At 42.7% G+C, this 19,853-nt stretch overlaps 1 protein-coding gene across 1 annotated transcript in view; it reads left to right on the top strand.

Moving 5' to 3' along the window:
- Nucleotides 1-10,537, top strand: part of LOC138367816 (mucin-5AC-like) — a 65,899-nt gene extending 55,362 nt beyond the window's left edge. Inside the window, exon 3 of the mRNA XM_069329792.1 lies at nt 9,661-10,537. Coding sequence (XP_069185893.1) covers nt 9,661-10,537 — 877 coding nt within the window. The remainder of the gene's footprint in view (nt 1-9,660) is intronic.
- Nucleotides 10,538-19,853: the final 9,316 nt, after the last annotated feature.

Genomic DNA, 19,853 nt, shown 5'->3' with positions numbered 1-19,853 from the left:
ATTTCCTGGTAGTACCAAATTGTGAGGAAGGAGGGAAACAAGAGCGGGAAGAGGGGTAAAACTTTGACTAAAAGACATAGTAGACCTTAGAGGAACTTATAGCACCAAACAACATTGAGGTCACAGACTTTAATACTTTATTACCCCTCACTCACGTTCCTCACTTGCTCTAGTTGCCCTTGGGAGGTGGTGATCTTTGAGGGGTTTAAATACCCCGAAATTACCATCTCTTTTAAAGGTCTGAGTTTGGTTCAGTGGGTTAAAGACGTACCAGTTACTTCAGTGTTGGCTAAGGTTCGAATCTCCTGGTAGGAAAGTGTTCTAAAGTTCTAAAGTGTTCTATATTTTGGTAGTAGTCTTTCCTGTAGACATTTATTATTAAATATGACCGAAAAAGTAAGATTAATAATTCTAACACGAATTTTCTCAATTTTTCTTATATTTTTTTTCACTGTTGATGGTAACTGAAAAATCAATTCTCCAAAATTCATTTTTATTTCTAGTCTGAGGCGACACTTGAACGCGTTTCGTAATAACTTATTACATTTTCAAAGAATTTTGTTTACACACACACAACTATAAAAAAACAGAGTTTAAATAGCTTCGATTTTATATCTGCATTTGGGTGAGGTGATATGTTACAGCAGTTTTGGATGAGGTGAAAACAAACTTTCAACACAAGACAGAACACGAAACAATGGGTATAATATTTTGTAAGTTAAAGGGAAGAATGGAAGTAACTGCAAAGGGCCTATTGGCACATATTTCTTGATGCTTCTATATTGGTGCGGAGTCTTGAAGTGGGTAGAATGTAGTTGTGCATTAATTGGCTGTTGATTGCTGGTGTCGACTTCTTAATGTGTAGTGCCTCGCAGATATCAAACCGCCTACTATCGCTGTATCTATCGATGATTTCCGTGTTTTTTGTTAAGATTTCTCTGGTGATGGTCTGGTTGTGAGAAGAGAATATATGTTCCTTAATGGAGCCCTGTTGCTTATGCATCGTTAATCGCCTGGAAAGAGATGTTGTTGTCTTGCCTCTATACTGAACTCTTTGAAGCTTACAGTCCCCAAATAGGCATTTGAAGGCATAGACGACATTGGTCTCTTTTAAAGCGTTCTGGTTTGTGTCTGGAGAGTTTCTCATGAGTAGGTTGGCCGTTTTCTTGGTTTTATAGTAGATCGTCAATTGTATCTTCTGATTTTTGTCTGTAGGGATAACGTTTCTATTAACAATATCTTTCAGGACCCTTTCCTCCGTTTTATGGGCTGTGGAAAAGAAGTTCCTGTAAAATAGTCTAATAGGGGGTATAGGTGTTGTGTTAGTTGTCTCTTCAGAGGTTGCATGGCGTTTCACTTTCCTTCTTATGATGTCTTCCACGAAACTATTGGAGAAGCCGTTGTTGACTAGGACCTGCCTTACCCTACAGAGTTCTTCATCGACTTGCTTCCATTCTGAGCTGTGGCTGAGAGCACGGTCGACATAAGCGTTATCAACACTCCTCTTGTACCTGTCCGGGCAGTCACTGTTGGCATTCAGGCACATTCCTATGTTTGTTTCCTTAGTGTAGACTGCAGTGTGGAAAACTCCGTCTTTGCAAAGACTGCAGTCTTTGAAAATGTAATAAGTTTTACGAAACGCGCTCAAGTAAAAGAAACGTAAGAAAGATCGAGAAAATTCGTGTTAGAATTATTAATCTTACTTTTTCGGTCATATTTAATAATATATATATATATATATATATATATATATATATATATATATATATATATATATATATATATATATATATATATATATATATATATATATACATATATATATATATTCGAAGTTGCGGCTGAAACAAAGAGATCAAATTCCAATCTGCAGTGTATTTACTATTCATTAGTTTGTAGCATTTAGTTTCATCCAATTTGAAATTCAATCCAGTTCCGCTGTTGCCCTCCTTTATTGCCATAGCAGTTAGTTGACCCACCAGGTTGTAGCGTTATTGGTTTACTTCCGATACTCAGATCTAATTAGCACTTAATTGGCCAATATCAAGGAGACATTGCGGTTTATTGGGTTTTAATTGGTAAGCCCTGAGATAGAAACATCGGCGTGTCACACATGTGTAAGCTTACAGTGAGGTTATATATGGCTCTCGTGGAGCTAGCGGTTTTGTTGATCAAAGGCTTGTGGTGTGAGTGAGGGTTTGAGCTGGGGAGATGGGCTTGAGGTTGGGAGAGGGTTTGTAGTGAGGAAATTGGTTTGTGGTTGTGAGAGCGGTTTATGGTAGTGGAAAGTTTGTGTTTGAAAAATTGGCGTGTAGTTGTGAGAGGGTTTGGTGTGGTGCGTTCGCCTTTTAATTCACATTTTGTTTATTAATTTTACATATTTAAATTTGCGGCAGAATTTAGTGGTTGCAGAGCTTTAGTGAGGAAATTTAAATATATATATATATATATATATACATATACTCTTATATATATATATATATATATATACTATATATATAGATCATGTGAAGGTGTTCAGCAAGGTGATCCTCTTGCTCCCCTTCTTTTCTGCTTAGTCTTAAAAGAAATCACCGAAAGCTTGTCCAGCGAGTTCAACATCTGGTTTTTGGATGATGGCACTATAGCTGGCACCGTAGACCACCTCTTGTCAGATATCAGGAAAATAAGGGAGCAAGAAGTAAGCCTGGGTCTCGTTCTGAACCCTTCCAAGTGTGAAGTAGTCTCCTCCAACCCAGACATCGTAGCTAGAATAAGGTCTGCCTTGCCTGGAGCCCATGTCATTAGGGCCGAGAACAGCACCCTCCTTGGAGCTCCCCTCGGGTCTAACGCTATTGAGGAGATCCTCGACAAGAAAATCGCAGACCTTAGGAGGATGGAAGACAGAATAGGTGACATCGATGCCCACGATGCTTTTTATCTCCTCACCAAATGCCTATCCCTTCCGAGGCTAACCTACTTTCTGAGGTGCGCCCCATCTTACAACAACCCAAAGCTTGACGAGTATGACCTCCTACTGAAGACCATGCTGGAAAAAGTTGTTAACCTCTCCCTCAACGAATGCCAGTGGAAACAAGCCACTCTTCCTGTCAGGCTCGGTGGCTTGGGTGTCCGCACCGCCACCCAAATTGCTGTCCCAGCCTTCCTGTCTTCCTCCTCAGCATCAGATGACCTGGTTAAGGAAATTCTACCTGACACCCTGAGTGATGTAGCGGGGATACAGGACCCCCACTACACGGAATGCGACACGAAATGGGGTGCCATGACAGACCCAGCACTCAGACCAGCCATGCCGAAAGCCAAGAAACAATCCAGTTGGGACAGCCCCATTGTAGACAAAGAAGCCACAGCTTTGCTGGAGGCAGCAACAACCCCCAGTGATCGTGCACGCCTCACAGCTGTGCAGGCTCCCCATGCAGGGGACTTCCTTCTGGCAGTCCCTATGTCTGCGACAGGCACACGTCTTGATCCGCAGGAGCTCCGTATTGCAGTCGCTCTCCGCCTAGCTGCCCCTATCCACACTGTTCACAGGTGTATTTGCGGCGAGGCAGATGCTGACGAATATGGATTGCATGGCCTGCACTGTGGAAAATCGGGTGGTTGGCACACTAGACACGACGAAGTCAACGACATCATTAAAAGAAGCCTTGCCTCTGCTCAGTGTCCAGCGGAGAGAGAGCCCCGCAACCTACTGAACCGTGACTCTGTTAGCTTTGCCGGCCGACCAGACGGAATCACACTGCGTCCGTGGAAGGGTGGCAGGCAGTTAGCATGGGACTATACTTGCGTATCCACCCTGGCAACGACATACATCACCCTCTCTGCCGGCACGGCGGGAGCCGCAGCGACACACAGAGAAAAACAAAAGTCAGTCAAGTACAGGCAATTAGATCAAAGGTACAATTTCGTTCCAATAGGGTCTGAGACCCTAGGCCCATGGGGTGAGAGTGCAAGAAGGTTTCTTAAGGATCTTGGTTCCAAGCTCATTGACACCACAAGAGACCCTAGAGCAGCAAGTTTTCTCTTTCAGCGCCTCAGTGTCGCGATCCAGAGGGGAAATGCCCACTGCATCCTCGGTTCCTGCCCGGCGTCGGAGGAGTTCGAGGAAATCTACAGCCTCTAGGAAGCGAACTTTTTCTTGTGTCCTCTTAATGTTTATTTTTTGTATAAAATCAGATATGTAACTGTATAACCTTGCATAATAAAGTGTACACCATAATAAATAAAAAAAAATAAAAAAAAGGGGGTGGTAGGAGAAGTGAACACTCTTTCGTATTCAGAGTTAAATGTCAAGTTTTTCCCTGAGTGCTCTGTGTTCCCTTCTCTGAGGCTGTGGGTCCCTATAAATGCACCAGTGGTGGTACCCCCCTATATATATATATATATATATATATATATATAGGGGGGTACCCTATATATATATATATATATATATATATATATATATATATATATATATATGTATGTATGTCGTACCTAGTAGCCAGAACGCACTTCTCAGCCTACTATTCAAGGCCCGATTTGCCTAATAAGCCAAGTTTTCCTGAATTAATATATTTTCTCTAATTTTTTTCTTATGAAGTTATAAAGCTACTCATTATGTATGAGGTCAATTTTTTTTTATTGGAGTAAAAATTAACGTAGAGAGAGAGAGAGAGAGAGAGAGAGAGAGAGAGAGAGAGAGAGAGAGAGAGAGAGAGAGAGAGAGAGAGAGAGAGAGAGAGAGAGAGAGAGAGAGAGAGAGAGAGAGAGAGAGAGAGAGAGAGAGAGAGAGAGAGAGAGAGAGAGAGAGAGACAGACAGACAGACAGACAGACAGACAGACAGACAGACAGACAGACAGACAGACAGACAGACAGACAGACAGACAGACAGACAGACAGACAGACAGACAGAGAGATGTGGAGGATGGCAGAGATTGGAGCGAGGCCAGAGTCCTCAAGAAGGCGCCCCACTTGTGTTACTTTTTGCTACGTTTCAATGCATCACGAAAGCTGTGTGCGATCCAGTGATGGATAGCGAGGTAATGGACGCCAAGTGGAGCTGACGCTCATCATCTGTGTCAGCAACGCAGAAGATCTGCCTGGCTGGTCCACCTGCTGCTGCTTGGGAAAAAGATGTCGTAACTGACAACTTCCATCGTTTTCAGCCAAATGGAATCATAGTTTCCTGACTGAAACTCTCATCTATGTCAGCCAGGAAGAAGAATTTAAAGTTCCAGTTCAACTGAGTTAGATAACTAGTAAAATACAGGAAAATAATGTCATGCAACAGACTGCAACTGAAGAGGAAAGATTTGGAGAAAGGATAAGTTATCATAATAAGAAACCCCGTAACTGTGGACCTAGATGGCGTGATCAGATAACTTCATGGTTTTATAAGATAAAATATGTTTCCCGTGGGTTGTTATAAAACTCCTTGCTTCTCTACGGTGGTACAGTCGAGTCCTATACAATGCAGTAACAAAACTTTTTATATTTAACATGAAGGACAACACAATAATGAAAATACGAAACATTAACACTGTGGGAAAACAATTTATTGTTGGAAAAAATTATGTTTGAAAACTGTTAGTTATAAGCAGTCCTCGTGGTGATAATTGTGTCATTTACAAAATACCTTGTAAGGAATGCACTAGGTTCTATATAGGTCAAAGATCCAAACATTTGAAATTTAGAATTTCGCAACATAAATGTTGTGAAGGACATGACCAGTTGTCTAATGCTTTGTTTGTTCATTTGTCAGAAATTTCTCATCAAATTTATTGGAAGAGGGCTTCTTCAATAACGAATTGTAAAAGCGTTTTCAATAGAAACAATACTGAATTTAATTTAATACAGATTACAAAATCGTGCAATTTGATCATTAGTAGTAATTTGAATAATTTAGATCCTCATTTTATTGATCAGTTAAAAAACGATTTGAGTAAAATCACTGATACACATTAATCTCAATAATACCTTATTAATATTCTCTTATCTCATTATTCTCTTACGATTGTGAACATAGACATTGTTTCTCATCTCACCTCATTCCTCTCTTTATATCCACACCAATGAATTGTAAATCCATCCATCTGAAGAGGTATTATTATATACGAAAGTACTTAACTATATTCCTTAACCGAGGAAAAGATATTTGAATGACAAGGTACTGGGCACAGGAGAACCATATTTACTATCCGGATGTTCCACGTGACGTTAAAACGATGTTCATCCCGGAGCAACAAACACTCCAACCCTACACCACTTTTTCCACAGTTGTGTTCTTTCGATATGTCCTCTCTTATCCAGCCGAACATGAGGTCTTCGGCTTGCATTTGATGTGGAAGGGTCAATCCCTGTGAATTAGCATGACTGCATCGTATCTGACAACCTCGTGACCACTTCTCCGTTGACCCATCTCACGGTTAGCGTCTTGGAGGTGTGAATTTCCCATTGAAATGCGCGGACTGGCTGTCGCCGTGATTCTGTGGTTGTTCTGCTGTTCTTGCTGTTCTACCATGTACTGCTCTCTAATATCATTTATCCCCTCCCCCCCCCATTATCCCAGTTTAAGAAAACCCATGGGTGAGGAACTCGAACAGGTTTTTCTTATCCCAGACAACAAAAGAACTAGCACATGCCTCGTTAAAAAAAAATAAGTAACTAGCCTATCTAAATACATACATATCACAGTTAAGAAATGTTAAAAAATAAAAAATCTTAATAGTAACAGTTACCAAAGGTAACTCAAAATCCCTGCTGAGCATACAGTCCATGGCGCCCAGCAATCCTCCCACATGACTGAAATAAAAACCAATAACAAATCTAACACAAATCACAAAACAATTTATACTGGAACAACATTTCCACTGGTTCCTCAGTTCACCAGATTATTACACAAAATTATTATATTCATAATTTATCTTTTCTTTGTCATAGTGAACACAAAGTTTCCTAACTGGAAAATGCATTTAAAAATAATAAGAAATTAGACATTGCCGCCTACAATTACCGTAGTCTTGTTGTTTATTGAAAAGCCCATTTACTGTATTCTTCCTGTAGTTCTGCAACGTTACTTCGTGTTCTTCACCCATGAATGATGTTCTTCAGAGAATGTCAGTTGATGTGAGAAGATGTTCACTTCTCTTCTGACTGGTGTCATCAACTGATATAATTCGTAGTCCAACCGCTGCTACCATTGTAATGACGAACATCACCCATATAATAACCGCTGCTCGCTGTAATATTGTAATTCTCGGTCCGTCATATGAGGACCTAAATAATTACTCAAGAAAGACTGAGCTCTGCGTAGGGAACTTAAGGGAGAAGGTTGTGAGAGAGAGCGAGAGCGCGGGAGAACAGGAGAGAGGCTGAGGGAGAGCACGAGAGAGAGAGTGAGAGAGATATAGATATATTAGTTGCTACGGTCTTCGTATGACTTACAAAATAAAAATTAATGCTGCCACCACCCTGAGTTCCTGGACAAGCAGCCGAAGAGAGAGAACCATAGGACTTGTAGATCGTATAGTATCCTTCCGGCACTGGTGTAAGGAACAAATGAAAAGTAAAAGGTTCATGATCTGACACTCGAATAATTCTGAATCCACTTGAGATGTACTATAGAAGACATGGGAGCAAGGCTGGACACTCAATACTGACAAACCTCAACAATGGACTGACGGAGGAGTAGTACTGGAAAATTAAGGACACTAAGTCACTAGGGGGGGTCAATAGGGACGGTAAGCCCAAGATCACTAAGACAGAACCATTAATACACACTGGAATGACACTTAAAAATTACTTTTTAACACATATAAAAAGACACTTCCTAATTATGATCTCTAAATGAGGAAAAGATCATTGAATGACAAGGTGCTGAGCACAAGAGAGCCTTATTTACTTTCCACCCTACACAACTTCTTCAACAGTTCTTTCCTCTCCATGCGTCCTCTCTTATCCAGCTGAACGTGTGGTCTTCGGCTTGCATTTGATATGGAAGGGCTCTTCCCTATGTATTAGCATGACTGCATCGTATCTGACAACCTCTTGACCACGTCACCGTTGACCCATCCCATGGTTAGCGTCTTGGAGGTGTTGATTTCCCATAGTTTTGCGCTGACTGTCTCTCGCTGCGCCTCTGTGGCTGTTCTGCTGTTCATGTTGTTCTAATATTTATGGCTCTCTTGCTACATAATGACCTAGCTGACTACCTCCATCGTTGTCAACTAATTGCCTCAATAGAATTTCCTTCTGCGTCAGCTAGGGGGGATGAGTAACATTGCTGACAAGTCACATCGTTGATAGCTGGAGGAGAGAGTAGCTTTGGCTCACAACTTAAATTAGCCCTCATCATTTCACTCTTGTTATTTACATAATTGGTTTTGCATATCTTGCATCTTGATGTTTTTGTCTAGTTCCCCTCGCTTTTCCTATATATATGTACAGTTCTCTATTATTATTTTTCATTCATTATTCATTGGTATTCTCGTTTATTATCCAGTTTGTCTCTCCTTTCGTCTAATTTATTGGCATCTCGCTTGTGTGATTTTTACTAATCGTTCTACTAAGTTTTCTTTTTGCGATACTTTGTCTCTTTTATTTGCTTTCATCTCTCTCTCTCTCTCTCTCTCTCTCTCTCTCTCTCTCTCTCTCTCTCTCTCTCTCTCTCTCTCTCTCTCTCTCTCTCTCTCTCTCTCTCTCTCTCTCTCTCTCTCTCTCTCTCTCTCTCTCTCTCTCTCTCTCTCTCTCTGTGTCTCTCTGTGTCTCTCTGTCTCTCTGTCTCTCTCTCTCTCTCTCTCTCTCTCTCTCTCTCTCTCTCTCTCTCTCTCTCTCTCTCTCTCTCTCTCTCTCTCTCTCTCTCTCTCTCTCTCTCTCTCTCTCCCTCTCTCTGTCTCTCTGTCTCTGTCTCTGTCTGTCTGTCTCTCTCTCTCTCTCTCTCTCTCTCTCTCTCTCTCTCTCTCTCTCTCTCTCTCTCTCTCTCTCTCTCTCTCTCTCTCTCTCTCTCTCTCTCTCTCTCTCTCTCTCTCTCTCTCTCTCTCTCTCTCTCTCTGTCTCTCTCTCTGTCTCTCTCTCTCTCTCTCTCTCTCTCTCTCTCTCTCTCTCTCTCTCTCTCTCTCTCTCTCTCTCTCTCTCTCTCTCTCTCTCTCTCTCTCTCTCTCTCTCTCTCTCTCTCTCTCTCTCTCTCTCTCTCTCTCTCTCTCTCTCTCTCTGTCTCTCTCTGTCTCTCTCTGTCTCTCTCTCTCTCTCTCTCTCTGACAACTCTCTTCTTTTATTTTTGGAGACTTTTTCTGTCACCAGATTTCATCCGTCACCGACAGGAAACGTTAATGGACGCGATCCTTTAAGCTGCATAAGAAGGGAGGACGAAAAGCCAAAGGAATATGGAACTTTGCGAGGGTGGAGGAAAGAAGGTAAGGTAGATGGGACGAAAGGAGAGATGAAGGAAACCAGGATGAGAATATAGGAATTCATGAATGGAAGCAAGAATTTGGAAAGAGGCACTGAAGTGATTCAGCAAAGAAATGAAAGAAGAGGATGATGGTAAAACGGCAGAAATAAAGGGAGGAGTTGAAGAAGGAAGGAGAGAAAAGTGAGAGGTAAAGAGTGGGATGACCATGTGAAGGGAGAGCGAAAGGTAGCTTAAATAACTTAATCTTGCATTGTCTTTATTTGTATAGGTTCAATGGAACGGTGATCTGCTCCTTCAAAGTACCATCCCTCTTGGGAACCTTCCTCCAAGAGTACCTGCCCGCCAGGGAACCTTCCTCCAGGAGTACCTGCCCGCCAGGGGACCTTCCTCCAGGAGTACCTGCCCGCCAGGGGACCTTCCACCAAGAGTACCTGCCCGCCAGGGGACCTTCCACCAAGAGTACCTGCCCGCCAGGGGACCTTCCACCAAGAGTTCCTGCCCGCCAGGGGACCTTCCACCAAGAGTACCTGCCCGCCAGGGGTCCTTCCTCCAGGAGTACCTGCCCGCCAGGGAACCTTCCTCCAAGAGTACCTGCCCGCCAGGGAACCTTCCTCCAGGAGTACCTGCCCGCCAGGGGACCTTCCTCCAGGAGTACCTGCCCGCCAGGGGACCTTCCACCAAGAGTACCTGCCCGCCAGGGGACCTTCCACCAAGAGTACCTGCCCGCCAGGGGACCTTCCACCAAGAGTTCCTGCCCGCCAGGGGACCTTCCACCAAGAGTACCTGCCCGCCAGGGGTCCTTCCTCCAGGAGTACCTGCCCGCCAGGGAACCTTCCTCCAAGAGTACCTGCCCGCCAGGGGACCTTCCTCCAGGAGTACCTGCCCGCCAGGGAACCTTCCTCCAGGAGTACCTGCCCGCCAGGGAACCTTCCTCCAGGAGTACCTGCCCGCCAGGGAACCTTCCTCCAGGAGTACCTGCCCGCCAGGGAACCTTCCTCCAGGAGTACCTGCCCGCCAGGGGACCTTCCTCCAGGAATACCTGCCCGCCAGGGAACCTTCCTCCAGGAGTACCTGCCCGCCAGGGGACCTTCCTCAAAGAAGACGTGCCCCAAAGGGGATCTTCATCCAAGAGGACCTGTCCCTAAGGGGGACCTTCCACCAAGAGGCCAAACCTGCCAGGAAACCTGCCCACAAGACCGCTATCCGCCATGGGGGAACCTGTCCGCCAAGGGTAAACAGCAAACAAATCTTGATAAATGAAAGAATTATGTTGAGGTTAGAGAACTATTGCCAGGCACTGGTTTATGATGTACAGATTAAGGCAAAGTTAGCTGGACAGCTATGCAAAGAGAGAGACAGTGTGTTTATATGTGTGTGTGTGTGTGTATTTACTATTTGTATTTACTATTTGTATCTGCAGAATCGAGCTATTAGCTCTTTGACCCGGCCTTTCTAACCAATCAATTTTCCAGTATTATGACTACAACATAAATTTGTCTTACACACGCGCATGCACGCGCACATCCGCATACGCAAAAACACATACACACACACTTTTATGTTTCTGATATTCACAAATAATCTTGCAGAGGGTATAGATTCATTTCTCTCAATTTTTGTAGACCAAAAATTGTAGTATTACGATTTTTTTAATTTTTGTTAAAATTACGAAAAGAATTAAAACAGAGAAGGACGAGAGCTTGAGGCGTCAAAAAGACCTAGACAAACTAAAGGAATTGTCCATCAAATGGTTGCTAGAGTTTAACCCAAACAAATGTAATGTAATGAAGATAGGTGAAGGGAGCAGGAGGCCAGATAAAAGGTATCATTTGGAGATAAAATTCTTCAAGAATCAGGGAGAAATACCTGGGTGTTGATATCACGCCAGACCTGTCTCCTGAAGCCCATATCAAGAGGATAACATTAGTGGCATATGCCAGGTTGGCCAACCTAAGAACGTCTTAATAAAATGGTGTAATTAAGGAATCATTCAGAGTCGAGTCTTGCATACCGCATATGTCAGATCAATCCTGGAGTATGCACTTCCAGCATGGAGTCCATATCTTTTCAAGCATAAGACTAAACTTGAGAAAAAATCAATGGTTTCCTACCAAACTAGTGCCCGAACTGAGGGGGGCATGAGCTACGAGGAGAGACTATGTAAACCTCCCGTCGCTGAAAGGCAGAAGAATTCGGGGGGACATGATCATCACATACAAGATTCTCAAGGGAATTGATAGAGTTACCTACCTTACCTTGTGTAGGTTTCGGAGCTGTTGGTTTTGTGTTGATTGGTTTCGATGACCCGGGGCCCGGTCATTGCCCCAGGCCTCCTCGTTGCTGGACTGGTTAACCAGGCTGTTAGACGCGGCTGCTCGCAGCCTGAAGTATGAGCGACAGCCCTGGTTAGTCAGGCATCCTTTGGAGGTGTTTATCGAGTTCTCTCTTGAACACTGCGAGGTGTCGGCCAGTTATACCCTTTATGAGTAGTGGAAGCGCGTTGACAGGTCTTGAACCTTCGAGACTGTAGATAGTAGATTGTGAGGTAGATAAAGATAGTTTATTTAACACAAGGGGCACAAGCACTAGCGGACACAAGTGGAAGTTGAGTGCCCAAATATGCCATAGAGACAGTAGAAAGAATAATGTTAGTGTCAAGTTGACATATGGAATGCAATAGGAAGTGATGTGGTGGAGGCTAACTACATACACATTTTTCAGTGTAGATTTGTTAGAAACCAATAGGCTCAGGAACCTGTTCCAAGCAGTTCAGCAGCCCCAGTGAGACAACCCACACTTTTCACCCGAATAGAAGCCCTGCCTGCCCCAACTCCTTCCAGCCCCCCCCCCCCACCCCCAATAAGTGCCCACCTAAGTGCCCTCCCCAAACTCCCCCTTCTCCACAAGACTTACCTTCTTCCCCACCCCCAAACCCTCCCTTCTCCCTCATTCCCCCCAAGCCTTCCCTCCTCTCCAGCCCTCCTTCCTCCCCCACCTCCAAGCCCTTCCATCTCCCTCCCCCCCTTCCGCATACCAGATCCACCCTTGTCCCTCACACCCCCAGATCCCCTAGATCCACCCATCTCGGACCCTCCCTGTTTCCTACTCCAACGGAACATATACAGTTTCAAATGTATATATGACAGCCCAGTAGGCTCAGGAATCTGTACACCAGTTGATTGACAGTTGAGAGGCGGGACCAAAGAGCCAGAGCACAACCCTCGCAAACACAACTAGGTGAGTACAACTAGGTGAGTACAGACACACAGAACCCCAGAAAACAGCCGTCTAACTCTCAGGTACCTATGTACTGCGAGGTGAACAAGTGCACTTGGGTGAAAGAAAATCTGCCCATTTGCTTGTCCACCTCAGTTGGGAGGCGAATCCGGGCCTGAGGACTACGACCCCAGAACCCTGTCCACTCAGCCAAGAAGGACCCCTGTGAGTGTTTGTGTGTATGTGGGGGGGGGGAGAGAAGACTTAAGGTCACTTTATGAACGAAAGAATAAAATAAAGAGAGAGAAGGCGAGAGGGACAAAATAGATGAGAAATACATCACAAACGCATGAGATTTTACCTATATTTCAGCTATGGGAATTGCGCGCTGCCATGTTGCAATATGAACCAATATACTCCCACACCTGCAACAGAAATGCAACTGAAAAATTCTCAGTTCACTGATCTACCAGTCTCTCTCCCTGGAGACGTTCGAGTTGGTCTGTATTTCTTTAACTCTCCATCGCTAAACTCTGGTGAACAGACTCAGGTCAGGACTTGTAATCATCGTTAGGTAGTTGCATTCCGAAGTGCGGACTGGGCCTCGGAGTAAGTAATTTGGATGACTTTTTAACATTTCAAGATATAATTTTTTCGACCTTACTGTGTAAATGAGTACTGCCCTGTGTGTAGTATTTTTATAGGTTTCATGTCCAATATGTACTGATTAATAGTTAATAATAACGACCATTCTGTGTTGCTGGTGTAGGTGTTGCTATTGTGTTTATGTTGTCTTCTTTTCTTGCATTATCTATTATTACCATTTCTCACACGTTTATAAAATACTGACGACATAGCAGGTTCCTTAATACTCCCTAAAGTGCCTAAGAACCATTGGCGACTTTGTTCCGTAGTACAGTTGGTGATTGTTCCATGGGGCTATTGATGACTGTGAGCAACAGAAGACTATTGATTACTGAGCCACAGAGGACTAATGATGACTGAGTCACAGAGGACTAATGATGATTGAGCCAGAGGACTAATGATGACTGAGTCACAGAGGACTAATGATGACTGAGCCACAGAGGACTAATGATGACTGAGTCACAGAGGGACTAATGATGACTGAGCCACAGAAGACTATTGATTACTGAGCCACAGAGGACTAATGATGACTGAGTCACAGAGGACTAATGATGATTGAGCCAGAGGACTAATGATGACTGAGCCACAGATGACTAATGATGACTGAGCCACAGAGGACTAATGATGACTGAGCCACAGAGGACTAATGATGACTGAGTCACAGAGGGACTAATGATGACTGAGTCACAGAGGACTAATGATGATTGAGCCAGAGGACTAATGATGACTGAGTCACAGAGGACTAATGATGACTGAGCCACAGAGGACTAATGATGACTGAGCCACAGAGGACTAATGATGACTGAGTCACAGAGGACTAATGATGATTGAGCCAGAGGACTAATGATGACTGAGTCACAGAGGACTAATGATGACTGAGCCACAGAGGACTAATGAAGACTGAGTCACAGAGGACTAATGATGATTGAGCCAGAGGACTAATGATGACTGAGTCACAGAGGACTAATGATGACTGAGCCACAGAGGACTAATGATGACTGAGCCACAGAGGACTAATGAAGACTGAGCCACAGAGGGTAAGCGACGCCTCATAAAATACTCATCTCTGCTGAGAGAGAGAGAGAGAGAGAGAGAGAGAGAGAGAGAGAGAGAGAGAGAGAGAGAGAGAGATGATTATAGACGTAGATGACCTGAAGGTCACTTATGTCTATATAGGTATCACCTACTTCATGTGTGTTTGTTTGTCTGAGGTTGTGAGCTAGATGCCTGCGTCTAGACACACGCAACTTTCCATGGTGAATTATGATTGTATGTAGAGTGTCAGAGGCGGACTGGTTTCGACGTCCATAGTCTCCTTTCAAGTTATTTGGCTCTTATTTCGACAACCAATGACATGTGAAATCTAAAAACTGTGTTCGATTGTTCATAGTTTTTAGCAGATTTTTCAGCTGCCAATCACAAACATCCAAACCACAGCCTTCTTACTACTTTTCACCAAAATAACAAAAGCAAATATTCTGTTGTGGTTACCTAGTGTGTTGGTTGGGCTTGTATATTGCATGTTTTGCGAAAGAACAAATGGAAGGGAAGGAGGTTGAGAGAACTGAAGGGAGGGAGGGAGGGAAAGTAAGAGAGAGATGGGAAAGGAAACAATAGGAAGCGAGATAAAAGATAAGAATTATTTTCTACCACCAACGTAGCCACACATTTACAATGAAACCATCATATTTACATTTTCTTCTGTTCTCCATGGACAGGGTTAGAAATCTGTTAAACATATAATTCAGTGATTTATTGAACAATTAACCACAGAATGTGATTGTAGTGCTTTTAAAATGCTATGCTAACCTACAAACGTAAATACTCAGATTTACGTCTGTCTAGAATAAACAATGTTCGAGGTGTCTTTTTACATTGTTTCATTGATGTGCGTTTACAAAGGAGAAATGCAATTCTGACCAGCTTCCACATACCCCACATACCCAGTATACAAATACACATACACACACACACACACACACACACACACACACACACACACACACACACACACACACACACACACACACACACACACACACACACACATATATATATATATATATATATATATATATATATACATACATACACCTATGTCTCTCCTACTTTAACAGGGTAAGATAGCGTCTATTGAAACTAGAGTGATATTTAACACTTAATCACTGAAGGTGATTAAGATTCTTTTACATGCTCAGGTTATAAATACATGCATTGTATAACAGATGTTTTACATATTGTATAGGTACATTACATTGTATAACAGATGCATTACATACTCAATCATGGGTACAAGTTCAATATATCATCAAGTGTTCCAATATTCATATAGTATTCACAGAGTTCAGCATATCTCAGCACAGGAGGGCGAAAGTCAGTCAATATTGGACATTCTACAGTATAATGTTCAAGGGAATGCATGTTGGTGGGCTCAACAGGAGAGTGAAAGGAGGGAGAAAAGCAGGTGGGAGACAGAACAGTAGGGAGAGGGAACTGGAGTGATGGGGGGAAGACAATGTAACAGAGGGAGATATGGAGAATATGAGGGAGGAAAAGAGCAAGAGGAGGGAAGAATTTAATGGGAGGAGGTAGAGAGAACTGGAGAAAGAGTACTAGTAAAGGACGGGGAGTGAATCGGAGAGGAGAGAGAGAGAGACAAGACAGACAAACAGACAGACAGACAGACAGACAGACAGACAGACAGACAGACAGACAGACAGACAGACAGACAGACAGACAGACAGACAGACAGACAGACAGACAGACAGACATCCGAGCAACACCAGCTACCCCCATTTTGTCCGAAATGCACGATATAAACAGCAAGATATCAAATTAAAACGAAGAATAAACTTAAAAGCTAGAGTCTTTGTTAAAACAGCTCTTCATAATAGAAGTCTTAGGAGAGCATTAGGGAGGAAGTAGCAGCACCTGGCCGCAGAGAATTGAGCACACAATGGGCAATACTCTACCTCATTATGACTGGAACTCCTGAGACTCTGAAGCTGAATTAGTCATTAAGAGTCGGTGCCAGGTGACACCAACGACCATCCGTCTTGGAGACAATGGCTCATTAACCCTGATAACATTGGGAGGTCGTGTCTTGGGTTTTCTTGGGATATCTGGGGGATATCTTGAGTCACGTATAATGAGAGAAAGAATTAATTTGGGCGCTATTGAGGAGTAAAGATATTCTGGACGAGGGGAAGAGAGCGCTATGGATCTTACACGTGGAAAATTAGTTTCATAGCTAATTCAAACAAAACATAAAACAGCTTAAAAATAAAATATTGCTAAAAAATAAAATTCAGCAAACAGTGTTTGAGTGTTACTTTAATTTGTTGACATGGAAAATTATTTGTTTCAGAAGGACAGTAGAGAAGATTGGATGAAATACACTGCGTCCTCATCAATACAGGCCAAATGTTCACGTCGTGCAGCTGCCCACACCCAAGTTATTGAATAAAAAACGCTGTATACACGACGATTCAAAATTGATGATGTTCGAAGGTTCTCGAACAATACTTTGTTGACAACCTATGTTTGAAGCTGTGTAAATACTTCACCCACGTGTTACAAATGCAAATAATTGCCAGAAGAACCTAAACACCTAATCTAATCTAAACTTCGCCTAAATATACACGATATGCTTAAAAGCAATAATATTAATTTATATTTGACAAAATTCCTGTTTTCAATGAACAAACAGCAAGTTAAATTTAATGTGCCATTAGGGTCGGCTGCTGGATGGAATGAACATAGCCTGAGGACGGGATGATAAAATGTATGTTGATATGACCGACTTGTTATGTTACCTCTCCTCCTTCCTATGCTTTGTCTGGCCGCCAGGCGTTACCAACTGAGGGAGCAGGAAGTGGTTGGGCTTCTACGCACCTTCCCGTTCCTGTATAAACACAAGTGTTTTCATAAGTTTTTTTCCAGTATCTACAGATGTATGTGTTTGTTTTGTATTATTCGCATGAACAAATTGTATCAAGGGTAATACTGTACTCCCATGCATACGCTAGCACCAACTACCTCAGTGAGTAGTTTGTCATGTGTATTCACTTGTATACACGTGTATGCACTATGCTGAGCTTACTGGCGGTTCATTGAGATTTGTCGGGACTCTTCGAATTACCTGATGTCACACCCCCAGGAAGAAGCCTGTAGCAGCTGTCAAACTCCCAAGTACCTATTTAATGCTAAGTGAACAAAGGCATCAGGGTAAAAGAAACTCTTGCTATTTTGTTTCTGCCTCAGCCGGGAATCAAACCCGGGCCGTTAGGACTACGACCCTCGAGCGCTCTCCACTCAGCCGCGAGACCGAGTGCACAGCGTACACACAAACCCGAGTGAGGTGAGTGTGTGCTTGATTACATCAAAAACTCTGCACAGGATCCTTTAAAAATACAGGTGTAATTAAACTCAGTATCCAGACTTTAAACCCGAAAGTAAAAGAAAATATCGATTATACTGGACAGCAAAAATGGAGAGGCAATTTTTTTCCTGCATATAATGTGGGGAACAGAATCATGTTTATATTTTTACCTTCGGTTTGTATTGAATGCCGTAGAGGGCGAGCCTTACTGATTCTAGGAGTGAGAATGAAAGAGAGTGTGAGGTGGATGGTAAGAAGATAAGGAATGAGAGACGGTGAGTGAGTCGGAAAGGAGGGGAGATAAATAATGGAAGAACAACACATAGGGAGAGCTGGATGCAGAGATGAATAGATGACAAAGGTACACTTTTTGCATTTGCTGAGTAAAAAAAAATATATATATATAAATCTATCGGTATTTAATGTAACATAAAATTGTCCAAAATATTGGCAAAATATTTAAAATACTATGTAATTGTCTGGAAATGCTAAGTAATATTTGTTTAATCTTGATGCGATATTTTACGTCTTTCTTCTCAACTGCAAAAGCTTAAAACGATTTCTCACATTCCTCATTTGGAGAGACGAAGAAAGATCTTAGTCCTCATCTGAAAAAGCTTGATAATGCCTCACTTCTTATCTGGAAACTGAGTTAGGTCTTACTGTTCATCTGGAGAGGTTTAAAAAAAAATGATAAAAATTTTTTTGGTATTTTATTCATTAAATAATTTTGTGAATTTGTACGTATTTCATTTTATTTATTTTGTTATTGCATCTTTTCAGAAGAGACTCCCAAATATTTTTTAAAACATGTTAAATAATAATTAAAAACTGTTTATAAGAGGTAATTAATAGATCTACTAGAATTAATTAATTACAATTTCTGAAGTCGTTTCTAAACTTAATTGCTTCAGTGTTTCTTAAACAATAACTTAAATTACAGAACAAAAGTTCTTGTTAAATAACGTGAAAATTTTCTGAGCGTAAATCAAAAGTTTTTTCATCCTTTCTTCTTGTCGTTCTTCTCAGTCTTTTTTCTCACTCCAGAGATGGAAAAGTAACAATAAGTGAGTGGATCTCGACACCAAAAGATTTTTCTTTGTCTTCATTTCTAAGAGCAGCCTCGCTCTCTTCCTCTTCTTGTGTTTATCTCTTTTCCTCTTCCTCTGTTCTTCTTCCTGTGTTTGTATCTCTCTCTGTTCCTCTTCCTTTGATTCTACCCCTCTCTGTTCCTCTTCCTGTGTCTCTCACTCTCTTCCTCTTTGAAAACTCTTTGTTTCTCATCCTGTGTCTCAGTTTCTTTCTTTTTCCATTCGTGTGTAATTTATTCTCTCTCTCTCTCTCTCTCTCTCTCTCTCTCTCTCTCTCTCTCTCTCTCTCTCTCTCTCTCTCTCTCTCTCTCTCTCTCTCTTTCTATTTCTCTTCCTATTTCTCTATTTCTCTATTTCTCCTTCACTTCCTTTACCCCTATTTGTGTCTCTTGTTCACCGTCAAGTATATCACAGCTGTCATTATCACCGTTGGGACAATCACTGTTGGTGCCATCAGTGATGCGACCATCAACGTGGGGGGCCCTCTTCACTTCTACCATCACCACTGGGACCCTCTACACCAGGACTATCACCATCTTCAGGAACATCACCACGAATTTAGGAAGGGAAGGAAATTAGTGATAGGAACGATAATTTTTAATTTGGAGGTTTCGTTGAGAGAGAGAGGCAAAGAGGGAGAGAGAGAGAGAGAGAGAGAGAGAGAGAGAGAGAGAGAGAGAGAGAGAGAGAGAGAGAGAGAGAGAGAGGCAAAGAGGGAGAGAGAGAGAGAGAGAGAGAGAGAGAGAGAGAGAGAGAGAGAGAGAGAGAGAGAGAGAGAGAGAGAGAGAGAGAGAGAGAGAGAGAGAGAGAGAGAGAGAGAGAGAGAGAGAGAGAGACAGACAGACAGACAGACAGACAGACAGACAGAGTGACAGACAGAGACAGAGACAGAGACAGAGACAGAGACAGAGACAGAGACAGACAGAGACAGAGAGGGGGAGGGAGGAGGATGGTGGCAACAACCCTGAAGGGGACAGGAGACAAAATATGACTCACTCACCACTAAAGCTCCTGCCAAAATTAGGACAACGCAGTTTTTACAAGTGAAGAGAGGGGCGCCAAGTGAGATAGGAGAGAGTGGTTGAAACGGTGTGGAGATGGGGTGGAAAGGGAGAGATGAGGTGGAGG

This window comes from Procambarus clarkii, chromosome 23 (genome assembly GCF_040958095.1).
Source record: "Procambarus clarkii isolate CNS0578487 chromosome 23, FALCON_Pclarkii_2.0, whole genome shotgun sequence".
In the NCBI taxonomy this organism is placed as follows: Eukaryota; Metazoa; Arthropoda; class Malacostraca; order Decapoda; family Cambaridae; genus Procambarus; species Procambarus clarkii.
Note: the sequence above shows the minus strand (reverse complement) of the source record. Positions and strands in the feature narration are given on the sequence as shown.